This window comes from Cricetulus griseus, chromosome 6 (genome assembly GCF_003668045.3).
Source record: "Cricetulus griseus strain 17A/GY chromosome 6, alternate assembly CriGri-PICRH-1.0, whole genome shotgun sequence".
Taxonomy (NCBI): Eukaryota; Metazoa; Chordata; class Mammalia; order Rodentia; family Cricetidae; genus Cricetulus; species Cricetulus griseus.
In genome coordinates, this window is record NC_048599.1 from 57,853,871 (window position 1) to 57,876,042 (window position 22,172).

The window sequence follows — 22,172 nt, forward strand, 5'->3', positions numbered from 1 at the left end:
ATGATTCTTCCCTCTCACTCCTCATATTATAGTTTCATTTTTCTTTAAGATTTTATTTACTTATTATGTATACAACATTCTGCCTCCACATATGCCTGCAGGCCAGAAGAGGGCACCAGATCTCATTATGGATGGTTGTGAGCCACCATGTGGTTGCTGGGAATTGAACTCAGGACCTCTGGAAGAGCAGCCGGTGCTCGTAACCTCTGAGCCATCTCTCCAGCCCATATTATGGTTTCTTCAAATCAAGAAATTTCTTAGATCCTCTTGTCCCTCAGAGACCTTTCTGACTTCACTGAAACTTTGAAAGGACAAATGAGAGCTGAATGTGGCAGTCACAGGTCAGAGAAAGTAGTAAGTAAATAGCAACAAAAGCTAGGAAGAGTCCTCCCATACAGCTTTTACAAATTGACACAATTATACTGGAATCACATTTATAAATTTTGCCAGCCTGCTTGCCTGACATCCCATCCTACCCTCAGAAGCCACTTAAAGATTTCCACTTCTAAGCCTGCTCACTCCTTAAATTATATTTAATCTCTGCACGTGCAGGACTGTAGTCATAAAGAAGCCATGGCACATGAACAGAAGTCAGAAGACAAACTTGGGTGTTAGTTGTCACCTACCTTGACAGGGGCTCTTGTTTGCAGCTGCTTATAAGAGGCATATAAGAGGCTAGCTGGCCCTCCCTTTGGCCTCCCATCCCACTGAAGGGTGGCCAGGTTTATGTGGGTTCTAGGGATTTGAACTCAGGTCCTCACCCTTATGTGGGGACTTTCACCCACCGAGCCATCTCAGCTCCTGCCTGTTTTCTTGACTCATTGCTTTCTCTTCTTATCCATCAGCTACAGAGATCCCCAGCTTGCCTGCCCTTGAGTTTCACAAAAATAGAAACATTTGTTCAAACCAGACACAGTGACATATGCTTGTATTTCTACAACATGGTAAGCCAAGACCGGAGGATTGTTGAATCCAGTCTAGGTAACATTTAGAAAAAAAACAAAAAACTGATTCTCTCTCCCTCCTTGGCAACTGTTTTCTATAGCCTGACTCACTCTATTTCTTGCTCTTACATACAAATCAGCACTTATTGAATTAGCTTTCCTCTTTACATTAGAGTTTAGGTTAACTTATCTTAAGCTTTTGTGAGTTGGATAGCTTGAATACATTTTTTTTTTTTTGGTTTTTCGAGACCGGGTTTCTCTGTGTAGCTTTGGAGCCTATCCTGGCACTCGCTCGGGAGACCAGTCTGGCCTCAAACTCACAGAGATCTGCCTGCCTCTGCCTCCCAAATGCTGGAATTAAACTCACGTGCCACCAACGCCCGGCCAATATTTACAGTATGTTAAGAAAAGAGTGTTTTCTTTCTGTTACTTGATATTCATATTAAGCCACATTTAATTGAAATTAGTTTATTTTTACATCTTGAGGCATTAATGGGAAATAAAAATACAAAACCACCAGGGATATTAATAGTGGAGACATGATTATATACATACACACACACAAGAAATCATATAAGGAAAATGACTAGATGTTGAAAGAGATTTGAGATGAATACAAATAAGGATTTTGATGATTGTCTGGGTGATGTTCAAAATCTCAACACCACTCTTCTATGGTGCATTTATAAAAGGTGTAGAGTTTTTCAAAACAAAGATCTGTTAAAAGGGTCTTTCTTGGGGTGGGGAGTAAGGATCCTGTTGTTCGTGAACAGTGTTTATTATCTAACGGGTGAAGTCTTCAGTTAAGAATATGATGAACAGAAGTTTGCTAAACTCCCATGACACAGAAGTCAACAGTGTGGAAAATAGAATCCCAGTTTAAATATAAGCCAGAAGTACTTACAGTATCAATGTAAATGAAAACATCTCGAGGAAGTTGTTAGAATCTCTACTTTAAGTGTATTAGTCTGTATTTTATGAATAACCCTAAGTAGGTAAAATATATCGTATTATCCATTACAAATCTTTATACTTTAGCCAGATGTGATGGCACATTTCTGTGATTCCTGCACTCTCGAGGTTGAAACAAGAAGGATCATGTGTTTGAGACTAGCCTTGACTACATATAAGAAGTATCAAAACAAGTTTTTAAATCTTACCACAATATGCCTTTTCCCCCTTGAATCTTTCTTCTTTGCATGTCCTAAGGCTGCTAGCACACATTCTCAGCATTTGTTTCCCAGGCACTCCTGAGAACACAACTAGGTTCAGTGATCTGCTAAGAGGATATATAAGACTTAGTGTCATCACACTCACAGCTGGACTGTGACACTGTGAAATGCTGTCTACCACTAAAATTGTTATGGATGTGTGCTCCAGATTTTTGCCAGGGACCGGTAACAAAAGTACTTTCTTCCTGGTGTGTACCAACATCTTAGACTCTCAGAAGGAAAGCAAGTGTCCCACACAAACCACATGCACAGCCTGGTTCTATTGAGCCCTACTCATCCTCCTATTATATGAGTTTCTAGATGTGCCAGCCAAGAACTACACCTTATCAGTCCTTCATAGGGTAACATTGAAGTCTCACAGGAATAATCACCACAGAAATTTTCAGACTCAGGAATACTCCAATTCAAAAATGTTTTTATAAGAGATACAGAATCATGATACAGAATCTGCTGTCTGAAGAGTGTTCAACTCACTGATAATAAGTTATCATACACATATTTGATCTTTTTTAGCTATACCAAAGAGAGTGAAAATATATGAAAAAAGCTATATAGATCCCAGGGATTGAGCCCAGGGATTGTCAGGCTTGAACCAGGAGCTTTTCCCTGAGGAGACATCTCTCTGGGCCTGGTACTCCAAAATTCAGAGGGCTTTTTCAGTGTTTCTAGCAACAAAACCTATCAATATCCCTGTCACAATCACCTAAAAATGGACTTCTTTGACTACACATAATTAAACAAAAGGAAAGACGGCAATCACTTGGCATTAATGGTTTGGGCATGAACTTTAGAAACAAAAGGTAAAGGAGGAACTATATCAAATTTGAGAAGATAATTTTCTTCAGTTAGTACTTTGGGGATACACAAGGAAATTTCCTTTTGTTGTTCTCGCCACTTGAGTATATTCTCTGCCAATTCTTCTGTCTTGTTCACCAAAATATCCATCTTGGCTAATGCCTTGCTCTGTAACATGTGAAATAAAGAAAAATAGAAAAAAGAATCTGTTATTGATTACCATTATGTCAAAAATAGACCAAAAATTAATATCTGATCATTTTCTAGTCCCTTACTGTAACAGTTCCTTAGAACTATGTCTCTACCCCCACCCAAACACATATATCGTCTATTTGTGAGTTCATGTCTCCTTTATCATCAGTTTTAAACTATACTCAAATGAACTCAGGCTTTCTTGGTAATGCTCCTACTTTATCATCCCCAGCGCTGTGATTACAGGCATGTGTGTATACCAAAGTTGTCTTAAACTGATTCTAAAGGTATACGGTGACTAAAGTCTGAAATTCTGCAATTTTCTTTTCTTCTGGTGCTGGGGAAGGAGCAAAGGCCTTTCACATACTAGAAAAGCACTATAGCAAGCTGATCCTTGGCCCTGAAAGTCTGCACTTCTAACATCTTCCAGATGATAAGGATTCCCTCTATTCATACTTTGAGTGGCAGAGCTCAATCTAGTCTATCCAATATTTTCTCCATGAGTCTTTAAGCATAGTTCTGACCAATCTACTACCTTATCCAAAGTGGAAGCTACTTTCTCCTGCAGTTATCTCTGCTCTCTGTTCATAACTTCTCCCCACTATTGCTATGGCCACATTAGTCTTTCTGACACATGTTCAGATTTTACTTATTCTTCAAATTAATTCTGAAAACTTTCTAAAATCTTTCTGTGTCCTATCCTGTTCCCAGTTCCTGTACCAAAAGTAGTTTTTCCTGTGATAAACAGTTAGCAACTCCTAATAATTTTATTTTATACTTATGTAAATGCAATCCTATGAAGTAAAAAGTATGTATCTTGCTAGGTGTGGTGGCATATGTCTAAAATCCCAGCACTTGGAAGGCAGTGGCAAAAGACAGTGAGTTTGAAGCCAGCCCCATTATATAGCAAGACTTGGGGGGGAGGGTGGGAGGAGGGAACCAGATGGCAAGGGAATAAAAAAATGGAAATGATGTCACAGTAAATTTTTTTGGTTTGTTTTTAAGACAAGGTTTCTCTGTAGCTTTGGAGGCATCCTGGACCTCACTCAGTAGACCAGGCTGGCCTTGAACTCACAGAGATCCTCCTGTCTCTACCTCCTGAGTGCTGGGATTAAATGCATGCACCACCACCGCCTGGCAGAGTAATATTTTTTAAAAAAGTTTCTTTTTGCTTTGAGACAGAATCTCATTTTGTAGCTTAAGCTAGTCTGGAACTTACTACATAGTGCAGGCTAGCCCCAAATTCCACAACAATTTTCTTCAGGCACCCAAGTACTAGAATTATTGGTGTAGGGCACCATGCTTGGTTAAGAAAATGTTTCTTTTGTTTTATGATTCTAATAATGACTACTCAAAGTGAAATTAGCCAAGCTCAGAAAGACAAACACCTTAAGTTTTGTCTCAAATGTGTATTCTAGATTTGAATTGTGTATCTGTGTGTAAAACAGAAACAGTGAAAGGAGAGAAAGACATATTAACAGATGAGAGGAGAGGGTAAAAAGAGTAAGAACACATGTGACATACAAATAAAAGGAGACACTATCCAGAGGAAGCTGGCAGGCTAGGAAGAACTGGATGGAGGAGACAGGAGGACAGCAGCAGATGAGAACACAGTACAACAAAGGGTAATCACACATCCATATGAGAATATCATGATGACATAAATACATTGCTTTGTTAATTTAGGAGTCTGAGGCTAGTCTGAGCTTTGTGAGACTATTGAAAAAATAAAATCAAAACCAAAAAGTTAAATGTGAAGGTTACACAGCTTTCTAATATATTCTAATATAAGAACTAACATATTCTAATATAAGAACTAAGGGCAGCTATTACTCACCATTTTCTTTAGGTTTGTATCTAAATGAGGGATATTTCTAATTGTTTCAAGATTGGTTTCCAACTTCTCGATGAAAGTCACAGCCAATTCCAACAAATGTACCATATATCTGAAAGAGAGTATATGGGTGAATGTAAATTTGTACCACAGGCTCCCGTGTTTGAACACTTGGTCCCAATTGGGTAATGCTGTTTGGGGACTTATTGGGCACAGGGACTAGTTGGTAGATATAGATAACTGGGGGCAGTCCTTGAAGGCGATCTCCAATTTCTGATTCATTAAGACGTGAGCAAGCCATTTCACAATCCTGCCACCACAGATGGAGTTGCACTAGCTGTGCATGTTACAGCTCTGAGGGGAAAGGATTCCCCAATGGAAGTGTTACAGCACTCCGGATGAAGGTTTCCCTACTGCAAACGTTACGGCTCTGCTGGGGGGCAGGGTGGGGTGTTTCTCCAGTGCAAGTGTTACAGCTGTGCAGGGAAAGGTACCCCGGCAGTCAGGAGCCAAGAACTACTACAACATTACATAGCACACGGACCTCACACAAGAGATGTGTAGGGAAAAACCCAGGAGGGTAGCTGCCTCTACTAGGGTGAGGGGTGAGAAGCAGTAGAGAACTGAGCAGAAGACAGAGTTTATATAACATTTCTTGGGGACGGAGCTTTCCAGAGTGGGGCTTGGTGGGTTTCCAAGTCCAGGGCATTAGTGTTCTGTGGGTGGAGCCTAGTGGTTGGAAGTCCTCAGGGGCAGGGACCATCCACTTGAACACCAACCACAAGGCCTTCCCTACAATGTTGGATGCACTACCTCTAAACTGTGAGGCAAAATAAGCCTCTCCCCAACTAAGTTGCTTCTGTTGGGTATTCTGTGACAGTGGTTAGAAAAGAAAAGCAATACAGAGAGAAAGTAAATTAGCTTTTCTTTTTATTTATTTATTTATTTATTTATTTATTTATTTATTTATTTAGGTTTTTCAAGTCAGGGTTTCTCTGTGGTTTTGGAGGCTATCCTGGAACTCCCTCTGTAGACCAGACTGGTCTCGAATTCACAGAGATCCTCCTGCCTCTACCTCCTGAGTGCTGGGATTAAAGGTGTGGGCCACCACCACCAGGCCAGTTTTTGTGTCTTTTACTGTTTTTCCTTTGTTAAATTTCAATAGAATTTTTATATATAGACAATAATAAATGTACTTCATAGAAAACAGTCTATACATAATAAAACAGATTTTACTGTGCTGCATGTTAGGGATCTAATATTTTTCTTTCTTTCTTTCTTTTTTTAAGATTTTATTTATTTATTATGTATACAGTCTTCTGTCTGCATGCCAGAAGAGCTCATCAAGTCTCATTCAAGGTGGTTGTGAGCCACCATGTGGTTGCTGGGACTTGAACTCAAGTCCTCTGGAAGAACAGTCAGTGCTCTTAACTGCTGAGCCACCTATCCAGCCCCGGGAACTAATATTTTTTAACAAACCATAATTTATAATTTCTAAAACACAACTGGCAAAACAAAGTCCTTTTTTTTTTCCAGTTATAATTATTTAAAAACAAAGGGCACTATCTAATTTAATATATCAATACTAGTAATGTTAATATACTCAATAGCATTGCTTTATGACTTATGCTACAACATAACTGCCAGTCTAAACAAAAGCTACTTTAAAAAGGCATGTATATAATCCCAGCACTCGGGAGGCAGAGGCAGGCGGATCTCTGTGAGTTGGAGACCAACCTGGTTTACAAGAGCTAGTTCCAGGACAGCCTTTAAAGCTACACAGGGAAACCCTGTCTCAAAAAAAAAAAAAGCATGTCTAACTCTCCACTTCTCTCTGTGCTCTGACCTGTGATACACAGCTTCAATTGGCAGGTTCTCCTGGCACATGGGTCTCAGCAGTCTTTGCCTGATGGCCCGCTTCTCCTTGAGCACCATTTCCAGATGATTATTCATGATTTGCAGAGAGTCACACTTCTTAACTACATAAACCAGAGATGGCAACCACAGTTAGCAACAGGACAAGTATGCTTTACAATCACTAAGAATGTCTTGCCTGGGGAACTGCAGAGATGGCTTAGTGGTTAAGGCCACCCATTGCTCTTCCAGAGGACCCACAACCATCTGTAATTCCAGTTCCAGGGGATCCTGTGGTGATATGGAGCTGGAAGTGTTGGCACATGACTTTAATCCCAGGATCCAGAAGGCAGAATCAGATGGATCTCAGAGGTTCAAGGCCAGCCTGATCTGCCCAGTGAGTTCCAGGCCAGCCAGGACTTCATAGTAAGACCCTGTCTCAAAACAAAACAAACAAGAACCCTCCCTGCTGCAGAGTGCTATTATTTTACTACATTTAAAAAAAATTATTTTTATGTGTATGGGTGTTTTGCCTGTATGTATGTGTACACATTATATGTTTACCTGGTGCCCATGGACATGAATTCCTGGTGTGAAAGTATGCATGCAGATAACTGTATACATAATAAAAAAGTAAAATTTAAAGATTTTAAAGAAAAAAAAAAGATTATGTATAGTGTTCCACCTGTATGGCACCAGATCTCATTACAGATGGTTGTGAACCACCATGTGGTTGCTGGGAATTGAACTCAGGACCTCTGGAAGAGCAGCCAGTGCTCTTAACCTCTGAGCCATCTCTCCAGCCCCTCAACCTGGTCACTTTCTATATGCTATTTTCACTAGTCAAGTCAACTGGACTTGTTCTAAGCTAGCCAAGGGAATACAGTAAGAAAATAAAACAAAACAAACAAAAAACCCTGAAAACATGTTAGTTATAGGACAATATTCAGGAAAGGTTATGAGGTTAGAATTCTGCCACCTGGTGTTTATATACAATAATTCAAGATCAAGCTGAAATCCTAATATTAGTCTCTTAGGCAAGCAACTTACCCAAACAGGAAGGATGAATAAGATCTGCTGTATCCTTTTCTAGTTTTAGAAGTTCAATTTCTAGGTTGTTCTACATGAGGAACAAAAGGAAACTTTAGATCACTCAGAAAGTGACCTGAAGTTAAAGACTTAAAACACTGATAAAATGGACATGCTACAGATGGAAGGATAGTTTATATAAAAGTCAGGGTAAGTCACTGGAGCCTTTCATTTTGGTATCTTGCATTCCTGTTATTACAATTAACTACTACAACAAGCACCTACTAACCATGTATTAGGCACTGCTGTAACTGCAAAAGAATGCTATTCAAACCAATTAAGAGGTTTTTAGTTTGTTTGTTTTAGGACATCTTGTATGCTAACCATCCACTTTCTCTGAAACTACACCCCAGCATAGTACACACGTTTTTAAATGGAGAAGTAGAAGTCAAAATCTCATAATTTACCTGGTTGATTTCAGCTTGAATATCTGAGATCTGCTGTAATCTGGAGAAGTTCACAAAGCAAGGAGCTGTTTTCTTAGATATATCTAACATCTCCTAATGATAAATGAACAGGGAAAGCATAGTATGTTACAAAAAGTATAAACAACTAGAATAACATACACAAGGGAGTAAAAATATTGTTACCAGGCAGTGGTGGTGCACACCTTTAATCTCAGCACTCGGGAGACAGAGGAAGGAGGATCTTTGTGAGTTAAGAGGCCAGCCTGATCTACAGATTGAGTTCCAGGACAGCCAGCTCCACACAGAGAAATCAGGTCTCAAAAAAATAAAAAATAAAAGTAACATCATGTCCAAAACTACACCTAACACAAAAAACACATTAAAACTATAGCAATGCATATCCTCTCTTTTTATTTTACTTTGATAAGGTCTAATGTAGCCCAAGTTAGTCTTGAGCTTTCTATATAGCCAATGGATGACCTTTAACTTCTAACCTTCATAATTCCCCTTCCTAAGTGTACAGCATAACACCAGGTTTTTATGTGTGTGCACACACACTGGAGCACATGTTTTGTGTATGCATGCTCATGTACATGTGTATATATGTGCATTTATGTGGTAGCCAGAGTCAACATTTGGTGTCTTCCTCTATCATTTCTCTGTCATACTTTTTGACCAAGTCTCTCACTGAACCCAGAACTCACCACTTAGAGGCAGGTAAATTAGGGGATAGTTAGCCTAGGACTCTATTTGGTTTTTGTTATATATAATACTCACTTGTAACAATGTGCTTGGCACACTATCTCCTTTCCTTGCTCATACTAGGTACATGTACTTCTCTTCAAACAGCACACATAGCAACCTTAGAATCCTCTAGAACTCCTTACTTGCATTGGGCTACATGTACTCTCATCACTACAAATCATAATAGTTTCTCTGCCTCTGGTAACAAGCAAATTTAGAAAGTTTCTATACAAGTATATTCCTAAAGGGTATGAAGAACATTTTGGCCTGAACTGCACGTGCAGAAAGGCAGACAACCAAGTTCTCTAGTAAACTTTTAGGGGAAATCCCATTTCCTATTTTATGCCTATGCATAAATGGGTATATGTCTTAGGAACTTTTCTCTTGCTGCAATAAAACACTATAACCAAAGCAACTTATAAAGTGTTTAATTTGGGGTTTACAGTTTCAGAGAGTTAAGTCCATAACTGCAGTAGTCAGGGTTCTCTAGAGGAACAGAATGCATCTATATATCCATGGAAAGGGAATTTATTAGAATGGCTTACAGGCTGTGGTCCAGCTAGTCCAACAATGACTGTCTACCAACAGAAAGTCCAAGAATCCAGCAGTTACTTAGTCCATGAAGCTGGATGTCTCAGCTGGTCTTCAGTATATGCCAGGACCATAAAGAAGTAGGAATGAAGTTGCCAGCAAGAACAAGGCCAAGCAAGCAAAGAGCAAGCCCTTCCATCCTCCATGTCCTTTTATAAACCACCATCAGCAGGTGTGGGCCCAGATTAAAGATGTATCTTCCTACCTGGAAAGGTCAGATTAAAGGTGGGTCCTTCTACTTCAAATGATCTATTAAGAAAAATCCCAGCCAGGTAGCAGTGGACCCAAGCCTTTAATCCTAGCACTTGGGAAGCACAGGCAGGTGGATTTCTGTGAGTTCAAGGCCAGCCTGGTCTACAGAGCCAGTTCCAGGACAGGCTCCAAAGCTACACAGAGAACCCTGCCTTGAGAAAGAAAGAAAGAAAGAAAGAAAGAAAGAAAGAAAGAAAGAAAGAAAGAAGGAAGGAAGGAAGGAAGGAAGGAAGGAAGGAAGGGAGGGAAAACCCCAAAACAAACAAAACAAAACCTTTGCCCGGTGGTGATATACACTATTCTGTAATCCCAGCACTTGGGAGGTGAATTTCTGTGAATCTGAGGCTAGGTCTACAAAGCAAGCTCCAGGACAGAGCTGTTATTAGAAACTCTGTCTCAAAAAAATAAAAAACAAACAAACAAAAAAACAAAAACAAAGGGAGGGAGGGATTGAGGAAAGGAGGGAGGGAGGGAGGGAGGGAAGGAGAGAAAAATCCCTTAGGTGTGCCAAGCCTCTTGGGTTTTAGTTAATTCCACAATGCAGTCAAATTGACAACCAGGAGAAGCATCACAAGTCCACTCCTTGTGAACTTGACACACAATTATGCTTATGTCATGCTTAATTTCCAAATGAAAACAATAACCAAATCATACTTACACCTAACATGATACAACTATCATATGTACAACTGCAAATGCATTATAGAACAAGTGGCAATCCAGGGATATTCTTTCAGTGTCTCAAAACTTAAATATGACAACCACTGATATTCTCTTAATTGACATTACAAGATAAAGAAATCAAGGAAAAAAACAAATATTTTCTTAACAAAATATGACAGAAACACTCAATTATGATCCTTCTTACTGCAACTGGTATTTATAACTGCCTTCTACTAGACATTCTGTATTTTCCACCCTCAGCAGGTCTTGGTTCTTTCCTTGGAGAAGTGATTCATACTTTCATATCTGTCCGGTCTGTACCCTTTGTTTTCATGCCTGGATCAGTCTGTTGTATTCCCAATGGCTTTAATCCCAGGATATGGTAACACCAGTCATGTTGGAAAGCCACGTGGGGTGGAGCCAGCAGCCAAAGCTGCCACTTTAATCCTAGTCAAGTCTGCTTAATGTCTTAAAAACTCTCCTGATCAAAAAAAGATTACAGATAACACAATAAGGACAGAGTCAGACAAAAAGGCCTCAATACGGCCGGACATTGGTGGCGCACGCCTTTAATCCCAGCACTCCGGAGGCAGAGGCAGGAGGATCTCTGTGAGTTTGAGGCCAGCCTGGTCTCCAGAGCGAGTGCCAGGATAGGCTCCAAAGCTACACAGAGAAACCCTGTCTCGAAAAACCAAAATCAAAAAAAAAAAAAAACAAAAACAAAAAACAAAAAACAAACCCAAAAAACCAACAACAACAAAAAAACCAACCAAACAAACAAAAAAGGCCTCAAAACGGGTCACAGTATGTGTGATAAGTATACATAGGCTTGGGAGAGAGGACAGAGATAGACAGAGTCTTAGCTTAAAACAAATAATTTAACGATAATAAATTGAGGTCCTTAAATAATAGAGTAATAAAAAATTATAATGGGCCATGTAAAGATGAAAAATATAGAAAGATTCTAGATTATGTATATTATTGTGTTTTCCTTGAATTTTTTGACTATTAATGAGGTAACTACAGAGAGACATTTGATTGTGGGGGCGGCTAAGATAAACCAGCATAAAGGTATCTTGAGTTCAAAATTTGGGCCTAAGGATATGTTGCTTTGAAAAAGAGGTTCTGCTTTTTTTTTTTTTTTTTTCCCCACAGAAGATGAGAAGCTGTGAATTCCTTCCAGGCCAATATGGTTTGATCAAGTAAGACTCCCCAAGAGGTCTCCAATGGGAGCAATGGACCAGGGGATCCAAAATCCAGAACAACTCCAAGGAAACTGGCTGAGACAATGCAGCCTCACAGACTACTACAGCCAAGATTTAATCATAATTTTTAATTTTCTCAGGATCCCCATAAGATTACCAGTGCCCCCAATCAGCAGGAAGTAGTATAGAAAATTATGCCCAAATTCGCCAAATAATTGTTTATAAATGTTTGTTTTCATTTATAGGGGGTTAGTTATAAATGGTTAATGGTTATAGTCAATCTCTTTCTAAAGAAAAAAAGGGGATATGATATAGAAATTATTAGATTATATTTATAGAAATAAATAGATTATTATGATAATAAAAAGGGACAGATTATTGGATTTACTTTAATCCAAAAAACTGTTAATCTCAAGATACTTTACATTGGTATGGATTTTGGTTTATTGACACAAATTTAAGGTCAGTTACACTATATGCACATTTTTGTTATACTATATGTATACGTTATACTACATATACTCTTTTTTTTAAGATATTATTTTATACAGCCCATTTAAAAATGTAATGTATAGTTAAGAAATACAAATTAATAGTGATCTGTAATAGTCAAACTTATAGATATGTTAGGTTTTCTATATATACAGAGATAAATTTCAGATGGGTAGGTAATCTTCAAATGCTCCAAAGACCTATAGAATATGGCATTTTAATTGTTTTAACAACTTAGACTTTTCTCAACAGTGAGACATGTCTGCTCCTGATATCATCAGTTACTTCAAGAAGATGGTCTTCAAAGCTCCTTAAAGAGTTTGCTTTCAGTGTGACAAAACTAGCCATTTGAGCAAGAAACTGCTCATGCCTGGACTGTTTGACTATATACTGTATAAACTGGACATGCAGAACCCACAGGAAAGTGACTGCTGAACTTGCCAAAACAAGATGGGACAGTCCTTCAGGATTCCTGCTTCATAAAAGAGTCTGCCAGACATTCTACAGGACACAGAAGAAAATGGCCAACAAACTGCCAATATAGGTGGGACAGCCCTTCAGATTTCCTGCTTCACTAAGAAATCTGCCAGATACTTCTAGGTCTATAGGCTGATGATGGATGCTTCAATGTTCCAGAAGAACTTTGGGTGACTGTCCAGGCAGCCAGATATCTTTGTCATTTCTAGAGTTTTGGAAGTTGATTACAATGCACTTCCAGTTTACTTAGATAACATTATATCTTTCTGGGGGATCTTTGATGGAGTTGAAGATAGATAGCTATAATTATAGTTTTCCTTAATTATGCTAAAAACAAATTAGATATAAAATTTTAGACTAACAAACATAGATGATAGAGTATTTTCTTTAATTTTTTCAAATACAAACAGACTAAATATTGTAACTGTAATTCTTGCTATTACCTGTTTTGTTATATGCAATTTTACTATGTTAAAGTTATAACTGTTGTGCCCGAGTCATAAGAATCCCCAAAGATATCAGGGAGACAGACCACCAATTCAATTTCACGAGGTCTATTAAATTGTTTATCCTACAACGTGGGAGGGACCCGTCTAGCAAGCTGAGGCAGCAGCCTCCAGAGTGGGTGAAGTTCCCTGTCTACTGCTAGGTTTTAAAGACAAAAGTTACAGGATTACATCAGTAGGTACAGGTTGGTTTCTGATTGGTTGACATTTGGGGAACAATCAAGAAAATTTTGAACGTCATGTTTTTGGTGTGTAATACCTTATAGGTTGGTGCTGGGATGGAACATTCTTTAGCTGCTATGACTTGCAGGTGACCTACTGTACCAATATTTTTCAGAATTGTATTTCCTGCAGACTACAGGGGAATTTCTTTTGCGGTCAAACAGTCCCCAGGATTCAAGTATCTAGGAGGCTGGGGGCCTTTGGAGTTCCTTTGTGTTTGGTTTTGACGCTACACCTGGGGGAAGGGTTGAACTGGAGTTTTGGCTCTTCAATAACCTTCCTTTGTAATTAGACAGTAAAGGGGAGATAATGCGGGATGTTCTTTCTGTATGCTTCAAATATGTGTTGCTTTTATTAGCTGATGAATAAAGCTGTTTTGGCCTAGGCAGGGCAGAATATAGCTAGGCAGAAAATCCAAACAGAGACACAGAGAGAAAGAAGGCTGAGTAAGGAAGACGCCATGTAGCTGCCAAAGGAGAAAGATGCCCAACCTGGTAAGCCACATCCTTGTGGCAATACACAGATTAATTGAAATAGGTTAATTTAAATGTGAGAGCTACTTAGTAATATGCCTGAGCCATTGGCAAAACAATTATAATTAATATTAAGACTCAGTGTGTTATTTTATACGTGGTCGAAGGACCAGGTGATACACATAAAAACTTCCAGGTGCAGGAGGCTGAAACACGAAGATCGCCAGTTTGTGGTCAACCTAGGGTATATAGCCAGACACAGTCTCAAAGAACAACACTGGAGCTGGGGTGTAATTCAGTGATAGAATAAAAGGTGTTTGGCATGTATGAGGCCCTTGGTTCAATCCCAGTAAGTACCATATACTTTACATTTATATATAGAGATTTGTAATCTGTAATCTTTTCCTCATGTTTAATTCTAGCTAAGGGGCAGCCAAAGAAAGAAAATGTAGCAAAGAAGCTAAAAGCTGAGGCTCTCAGATGAGTGTACATGGAAACTGCAGAAGAGAAAAAGAAAGTTCAAACTCTTTCACAACACAATTTTATCACAATTCAACCTTATTACTTTATCACTATCTTGCTATGTAGCCCCAGATGGTCTGTAACTCACTAGCCCTTGGATTTTAGGTGCTCACCACTAAGCCTGGCTGTTCACAATTTTTTGTTGTTGTTTTGTTTTGAGACAGGGTTTCTCTGTATGGTTTTGGAGGCTGTCCTGGAACTCACTCTGTAGACCAGGCTGGCCTCGAACTTACAGAGATCTGCCTGCCTCTGCCTCCCAAGTGCTGGGATTAAAGGTGTGCACCACCAACACCCAGCTCAGAATTCATTTTATTAGATGGTAGGCCAAAAAGGAGATCTAATTCTGCCAATTTGCTGAGTGATACTGAATTTCTTGGTCGTGTTAGGTGTTTCTTTTTTAAGACAAGGTCTCCTCACTCTGTACCCCAGGCTAGCCTTGAACTCTGAGCAATCTTCCTGCTTCCACAGCTCCCAAGAGCTTAACAAGTCTAGGACTGACACATCTGGCTGTTTCTTTTTTTCCTTGTTGTCTCTGTTTTTTAAATAAACACTTTAGGATATTAGAAGCCTCTAATTAATGACTCTTCCATGAATTAAAAAAAAATCTTCCAGCCAGCACGCCTTTAATCCCAGCACTCGGGAGGCAGAGGCAAGTGGATCTCTGTGAATTCAAGGCCAGCCTGGTTTCCAGAGAGAGTGAGTGTGCCAGGATAGGCTCCAAAGCTACACAGAGAAACCCTGTCTCCAAAAACCAAAAAAAAAAAAAAAAAAAAAAAAACTTCCATCAAGTCTGCATTACTAATTTCTACAGATGAATTACTAACTTTCCTCAACTTCTTGTTTTTGTGGGATTTCTTTTGGGGGGGGTTGAGCTTGAGACAGAGTTTCTCTCTGTGTCCTGGTACTCACTTTGTAGATCAGGCTGGCCTGGAACTCACAGAGATCCGCCTGTCTCTGCCTCTGAGCACTAGGATAAAAAAGGGCCAGAGCCACCACTCCCGGCTTCAACTTCCTTTTTGATATCAGTTTCCTTCCCTTCAATCTTAATGTCCTTGGTCTCTCCCTATTCCTGTCATTTTCCTTCACATATTCGATTTCTCCCTTTTCTGTCTTCTTCCTTGTATGTAAATGTCTAAAACAACCACTTCTTGGGCTAATCTTTATTTTCATCTCAAAATCAAACGCTTCCCCCATTCACACTCCAACAGCACACACACACACACACACACACACACACACACACACACACACACACACACACACACCCCTTTAAAAGATGCTCCCACAAAGTCTCCACTGTAGTTCTTTTGTTCTCAGGGCTTCCTGCCCCAAATATGATTCAATAATTCCCATAAACAGGCGTTTTTGGAAGTGCTTGTTGTAAGTACCGGCCAGTATTTCTTTCTCACTGCTTCCCAATCTACAGTCTTAGAGCAGCGGCTCTCAACCTGTTGCTTGTTTGGGGGTTGAACGACCCTTCAGAGGGGTCTGCTAAGACCATCGGAATGCACAGATATTTACGTTACGATTCACAAAATAATATTACAGTTATGAAGTAGCAACGAAAATAACTTTATGGTTGGGGGGGTCACCACAACATGAAGAACTGTGTTAAAGGGTCGCAGCATTAGGAAGGTTGAGCATCGCTGGTCTAGTGGAAGTAGTGTCAGTGGAAGAAAAAAGGGCAGAGCGCGGTCCACCTCCGACAACTAGCCTGGGATAACCTGCAGGCGTCAAAACACAAGAGTACTGGGAACGCCATCTACTCCGTCCCTCCCGTTTAGGGAACCCACGGGGGAGGGATCGAGGCCGCAGCCTCCAAGGGGCGCTGCCGGGCATTGAACACAGCCCTCAGCGGACTCACTCCCACCCGCGCAGCCACGACCACCACCTCACAGCGGAATTCTGTCGCCCCCTTGATGACGCCATCACCGCCCCAACATACCTCAGTGACTATCCCCGAAGCCACCCAGTGGTTCAGCAGTAGCCCAGCTGCACTCGGCGCGGACGCCGGGTCCCACGGGTTCGGGGCAGCCATGGCTCCCACACACCTCTGGAACTGGCGCGAGTGAGAGGCACACAAGGAACGGTCGCGCGGCTTGATGATGTCACAGGGCGTTCCCGCCCGGGCGGAAGCCCTGGGAGAGCGTCTCAGGCGAGCGCGGGTCCCCGGTGTTCCCTGGCGGAGCCTTCTCTGCGCTGAGCGGTAGGAGGCGAGTCTCGAGCTCCCTGACCCGGCAGCGGCTACCGGAGGCTCCCTGGTCCTAGCTCGGCTGCCAAAGCAGCAGGACCTTGTGGCAGCGCTGTTTATTCGCTTGCTTTCTCCTTGCCACACTCTTGGGCTGCTCCCTAGGAAGTAGGGATAGGCAGAAGGTGACAACTGGGACCTGGGACCTGGGACCCACACGGGAGGTTTACCTGATGGCTGTACGTCTAGACTGGGCGGTGACAGCTACGCTTCTTTCCCGCAGGGAACTGAGCCGCAGCGCTAGGATGGGAAACAGTGCCCTCCGCGCTCATGTGGAAACGGCGCAGAAAACTGGAGTCTTTCAGCTTAAAGACCGTGGTCTGACAGAGGTGAGACGAGATGGGGGCTCCGCCAAGAAACTAAAAGGGAGAGGGATGTCGGGGTGGCGAAGTTGATTGGTGCGGGATTTTCCACGCTGTGAACTCCTTTCTTCAGTTCCCTTCAGAGTTGCAGAAGCTGACAAGCAACCTTAGGACCATCGATTTGTCCAACAACAAAATCGACAGCCTACCGCCTCAGCTAATAGGAAAGTTCACTCTGCTGAAGAGCCTCTCCCTCAACAACAACAAACTGAGTATGGCTTTTGTGCCCGGCTAGCTTTTGCTAATGATCAGCAGTTATGAAGGGTGCTTTTCCTTCAAGCTGGTTTTGTTATGAAATCAGTTAAGGGCATGCAGAATGTTAGAGCATTGAAGCTTTCTGCCTCCTGCAGTAAATCTGCATGCCTCCTTGGATAGTAGAATCATTATTATTAGGTTAATTTGGACTTGGGAGACTTATGGGATGCAATGTAAACAGAGTTCTCTAATTTGAGGGCAGGATGGAATGGGAGGGTCTTTTAAACCTCCCTAGATTGTTGTTAGAATTTACTTGGGCCCTTTTACAAAACGAAACTATTATACACATACTTTTCTGCATTTTGGTGGCTCCTTAATCTCCCAAACACTGTTGGTAAAATGAGATACCTAAATATGCCATGTGAGAATTCTATGTAAAAGCCGGGCCTGTTGACTTAGGGCTGTAGTCCCAGCTACTCAAGAGGCTGAGGCAGAAGGGTCATAATTTCAAGGCCTCCGTAGACAACTTAAGTGAGACCCTGTCTCAAAAATAGAAACAAAAAACAAGATAAAGCAGGCTGCCATACTGTCTTTTTATAAACTTCATTAGTTCTATCAGATTCAGATATTCTTTTAAAAAAATTCTCTTCACCAGCTGTTCTACCAGATGAATTATGTAATCTGAAAAAACTAGAGACTCTAAGTCTAAACAACAATCTCCTGAGAGAGCTACCATCTACCTTTGGGCAGCTTTCTGCCCTGAAGACCCTGAGCCTCTCTGGGAACCAGCTGGGAGCACTACCACCCCAACTTTGTAGCCTGCGACATCTGGATGTTGTAGATCTCTCTAAAAACCAGATTCGGAGTATACTTGACACAGTAGGGGAGCTGCAGGCCATCGAACTCAATCTCAACCAGAACCAGGTTGCTATTTGTGTGTGTGTGTGTGTGTGTGTGTGTGTGTGTGTGTGTGTGTGTGGTGTGTGTGTGTGTGTGTGTGTGTGTGTGTGTGTGTGTGTGTGTGTGTGTGTGTGTGTGTGTGCCCCCCTCCCCAGTGTATGTTTGGGTTTATGGTCTCCTAATACTTTCCTGTTCCTTAAATGCTAATCATGAAGTTGAATATCAGAGGCTAAAAGATACATTCCATGAGCTGAACTTATTTCAATGCCCAATGTCACAGAGTGGGTTGACAGTGACTGTAAATAGTGTTCAAGGTGTTTTGAAGAAGACAGAACAGAGTACTAGGATAATTACAAAAAGAAAACTAATGGAAGTTTTGCAAATCTTCGGTTCCTTCTCACACTCATAATCATTTAGTGAGCAGCCACGGCGGGATGGTATAGTGTAGGAATGAAGCCTAAACCCATAGAATCTGAGAGTCCGGCATCTTTTTTTTTTTTTTTTTTCTGTGTTAAATATGTACCCATTTGTCGAAAAATCACTAAGTGGTTGTTTTTCTGGAGCTAGCTTATCATTGGACAACTTTATACCTGAAATGTTTTCCCTGGTTTTGAATCTTGGTTAACATTTGTCTGGCAAAGCATTCTGCTCTAGACACGAGGCAGAGCGATGGAACATTTGAGATGAGGTAGCTCTTAGTTATTGTAGCATCTATGCTTCTACACATATACAGCTCAGATATTAGCTGCTACATACAGTTATTATTGTGCTAGACCATAGTTAACAGTATGGTATTCAGCTTTTGAGGTTGGCTTCATCTTTTCCCTGACATTTTCGGGGGGGGGGGGGAATTAAGCTTCAAGTATTAGTTGATACTTAATTCTACATTCCCTATGGCTAGACCATGTAGCTGGAAGGTTTCTCAGACCGCACTTGAATAACCTGGGGAACTTAAGGATACCATAGCGTTTTGATTTAAGTGAAAGGTCTAAGAATCTGCATTTGCATTAAGTTCCCAGGTGATGGTTGGAAATAGCAAGTAGTCATTCGAATTCAGTGACCTGGGGCTGGAGAACAGTTAGTGGTACAGTAATTGTGTGCCATGCATGAGACTGTGGTTCATCCTGCAGCATGGGAAGGAAAACAACTTGGAGCATTTAATGGTCCAAAGAAATGCATGGATCAAAAGTGCTCACTATTGACCTGAGGGCCTCCACAATGCTGAATTCATCACTTGAATCATCCAAATGTTTTAGTGAGAATTGTACATACAAAACTGTACTAGGGATTGGTAGATAGGAGGACTGTTGATAGTGTAGATTTTGAGATCATATGTGAAATGGCTTTAAGAATGATTGTTTCCTAGAAGGTTAAGACTGAAATATGAAACATTAGGGATTTCTGCTTGAAAATAATTAAGAAATAAAAAGATGTCAAAAAAAATCAGGAGAAATTCAAGAGGAAAAGTCTAGTGTCATGCACAAGAGGAATCTCAAGAAAAGGATGGATAGTCAGATACAACAGTACATGGGAAGCAAGGAACCTTGACTTCAGCAATAAAGCAGTGTGTGTGTGGCTAATTCTGAGTAAGGTTAGTGGTAAACTTTTTCCTTAAACTTACACGATTCTCATATTTTCTATAAATGTACAGTACTTTTATTATTAGTTTTTATTTCTGAAAAGCTACTGGTAACCTTCAAATCATTTGATTTGAAAGTGGAGGAGTAACAGAAGGTATGTTAACAGAGGATTCTGTAATGAGTAGGTAGTGAGAAATGGAGGCGGTAAAAGAAAAACTAGGACACAGTCAAGATTTGTCTCAGTGTAGTAAAAAGTAGCCATCATGTTCTTCATTCTGTTCTGTTGTTCAACAGATATCTCAGATCTCAGTGAAGATATCCTGCTGCCCTCGTCTGAAAGTCCTCCGCCTGGAGGAGAACTGCCTTGAGCTCAGCATGCTTCCACAGAGCATCCTCAATGACTCCCAAATCTGCCTGCTTGCTGTGGAAGGCAATCTCTTTGAGATAAAGAAACTTAGAGAGCTAGAGGGTTATGATAAGGTGTGTATTAGCACATTCTACATTTCTAGTGTATGCGATACATAAGATGCTGAGGTAACCTAGGTGATGTCTACAGTTAGCATCACCAGGTTCCTATTTTGGAGGTAGTTCTAAGACTTGGTTAGTCTGTATTATGTCGAGATAACTTTCTCCACATTTTGCTTATTGTAAAGCATCCTTTTTTTTTTTTTAAAGATTCTATTTATTGGGGCTGGAGAGATGGCTCAGGTTAAGAGCATCGGCTGCTCTTCCAGAGGTCCTGAGTTCAATTCCCAGCAACCACATGGTGGCTCACAACCATCCGTTATGAGATCTGGTGCCCTCTTCTGGTGTGCGGATATACATGGAAGCAGAATGTTGTATACATAATAAATAAAAAATATTTATTTTTTTTGTATATGTATATCCGCACACCAGAAGAGGGCACCAGATCTCATAACGGATGGTTGTGAGCCACCATGTGGTTGCTGGGAATTGAACTCAGGACCTCTGGAAGAGCAGCAGGTGCTCTTAACCTCTGAGCCATCTCTCCAGCCCCCCCATAAAGCATCTTTTTGTGCTTCCTAGTAAAATACAGGGGAAAAAAAAATCAATGTGCTTTAATAGTTAAATGGACTTTGCTGGGTGTGATAGCATGGCTTTAATCCTAGCACTTGGGAGGCAGAAGCAGGCTATCTCTGGGAGTTTAAAGCTATCAAGGGCTACATAGTGACATGTCTCAAAAAAGGAGAAAAATAAAAGTTTTGTATGAAATGAACCACGTCAAATTAAAAAGAAACAAATGCAAAAACCCAATCAAATAACCCATATCAAATAACCATATTTTTCTTTCATGTTTTTAGTACATGGAGAGGTTCACAGCCACCAAGAAGAAGTTTGCATGATATTCTCCAGGACCATGGGAAACTTAAAGGACACTGACTTGGAACCCCTGTTGGAATCTGGCCACGTTAGAGGCTCCTGGTGTTGGAGATGCTCCAGATTATGTTTCATTTAATGGCTTTTTTCCTTTAAAGGACTATCTCAGATAAGCTAAAGGAAAAGGATTTCGGAGACAGGAAGAGCCCTTCATTTTGAACCATGGATAGGGTGATGGCCAATGTTGATCTTTAAAACCATCATTAGTTGGGCTATAAGAAAACCAGTAGGGAGTTGCTATTCGTGCAGTGAGGGAATGCTGCTTGGTAACAGAATGACTCCACAGCACAGCTAGAGATTTTGTTGAGCTGCAGTGTGTCAGCTTTCATAAAATCAGTTACCACATCACTTCTGTGTTAACACTTCATATTTTTATGAAATTCTAATTTGTGGGGAACTTCGATGGTTAAGAACATGTGCTTTTGTTCCATCTGCCAATTCAAAAGCAGTGCACTTGGAACTTGGGATGTACATAAATATGTAGCTATCTTAAAGCAAGCTTTGTCAAGAGGAGCACCAACACAACAGCCACCAAGAAATGTTCCTCAAGGCTGCAGTAGCAATTTTTTTTTTTACTATTGCAGGTGCCTTATTGGTAGAAGGCTCTGAAGAGCTAAAAGTATATGCAAAAATTGTAAAAAAAAAATTTTTAGACAAGTTTTTTGCTATGTAGCCCAGGCTAGCCTCAGACTTAAAAATTTCCCCACCTCTACCCCCTCAAGTACTGGGATTATAGGCATGCGCCATACTCAGCCTACTTGTAAGATTTTAAATGAATTTTAATAATCAAGATTTTCCTGAAGATTTATTAAAAATCATGTGTTATTTCTGGTAATTTCTCCCCCTTTTGTATTTATGACTACTAAACAAATTACCTTCAAGAAAACCATTGCTATAATATTTTAAAATAACTTATGTTTATCATGGTCATTCTCTGAATGAGAGGATATACTAAATAAAATATTTTTAGTGAACTTTGTCTGGAAGCAGTATTA

At 40.5% G+C, this 22,172-nt stretch overlaps 2 protein-coding genes across 4 annotated transcripts; one reads left to right on the forward strand and one right to left on the reverse strand.

The window, feature by feature from the left end:
- Positions 1 to 1,396: 1,396 nt before the first annotated feature.
- On the reverse strand, positions 1,397 to 16,567 carry Haus2 (HAUS augmin like complex subunit 2). Its single transcript, XM_027422108.2, has 6 exons — positions 16,440 to 16,567; positions 8,348 to 8,440; positions 7,902 to 7,971; positions 6,844 to 6,976; positions 5,001 to 5,109; positions 1,397 to 3,139 (listed from the first exon to the last, which is right to left on the reverse strand). Exons 1-6 carry the CDS (start codon positions 16,530 to 16,532, stop codon positions 2,933 to 2,935), a joined length of 705 nt encoding a protein of 234 aa, XP_027277909.1. The 5' UTR covers positions 16,533 to 16,567; the 3' UTR covers positions 1,397 to 2,932.
- Positions 16,568 to 16,572: 5 nt separating this feature from the next.
- Positions 16,573 to 22,151, forward strand: Lrrc57 (leucine rich repeat containing 57). 3 transcript variants are annotated; one of them, XM_027422107.2, is made up of 6 exons: positions 16,573 to 16,707; positions 16,966 to 17,071; positions 17,178 to 17,316; positions 17,955 to 18,223; positions 20,074 to 20,259; positions 21,102 to 22,151. In XM_027422107.2, the coding sequence occupies exons 2-6, from the start codon at positions 16,988 to 16,990 to the stop codon at positions 21,141 to 21,143; spliced, it is 720 nt and encodes a 239-aa protein (XP_027277908.1). In that variant the 5' UTR covers positions 16,573 to 16,707; positions 16,966 to 16,987; the 3' UTR covers positions 21,144 to 22,151. The 3 variants fall into 3 exon arrangements, with proteins under 3 accessions (XP_027277908.1, XP_027277905.1, XP_027277906.1); XM_027422104.1 differs by having other exon boundaries at positions 16,573 to 16,700; XM_027422105.2 differs by having other exon boundaries at positions 16,658 to 16,867.
- The last annotated feature ends 21 nt before the right edge of the window (positions 22,152 to 22,172 follow it).

Excerpts from the sequence above, each read along its gene's own strand:
- Haus2 (XM_027422108.2), bottom strand. The coding sequence starts at position 16,532 with ATGGCTGCCCCGAACCCGTGGGACCCGGCGTCCGCGCCGAGTGCAGCT. Across the intron at positions 7,972-8,347 it reads TTCAAGCTGAAATCAACCAG|AACAACCTAGAAATTGAACT; the intron begins GTAAATTATGAG and ends TTCCTCATGTAG. Across the intron at positions 6,977-7,901 it reads TATTCATCCTTCCTGTTTGG|TTAAGAAGTGTGACTCTCTG; the intron begins GTAAGTTGCTTG and ends TGGTTTATGTAG.
- Lrrc57 (XM_027422104.1), top strand. The coding sequence starts at position 16,597 with ATGATGTCACAGGGCGTTCCCGCCCGGGCGGAAGCCCTGGGAGAGCGT. Across the intron at positions 17,072-17,177 it reads AAGACCGTGGTCTGACAGAG|TTCCCTTCAGAGTTGCAGAA; the intron begins GTGAGACGAGAT and ends TCCTTTCTTCAG. Across the intron at positions 20,260-21,101 it reads AGCTAGAGGGTTATGATAAG|TACATGGAGAGGTTCACAGC; the intron begins GTGTGTATTAGC and ends TCATGTTTTTAG.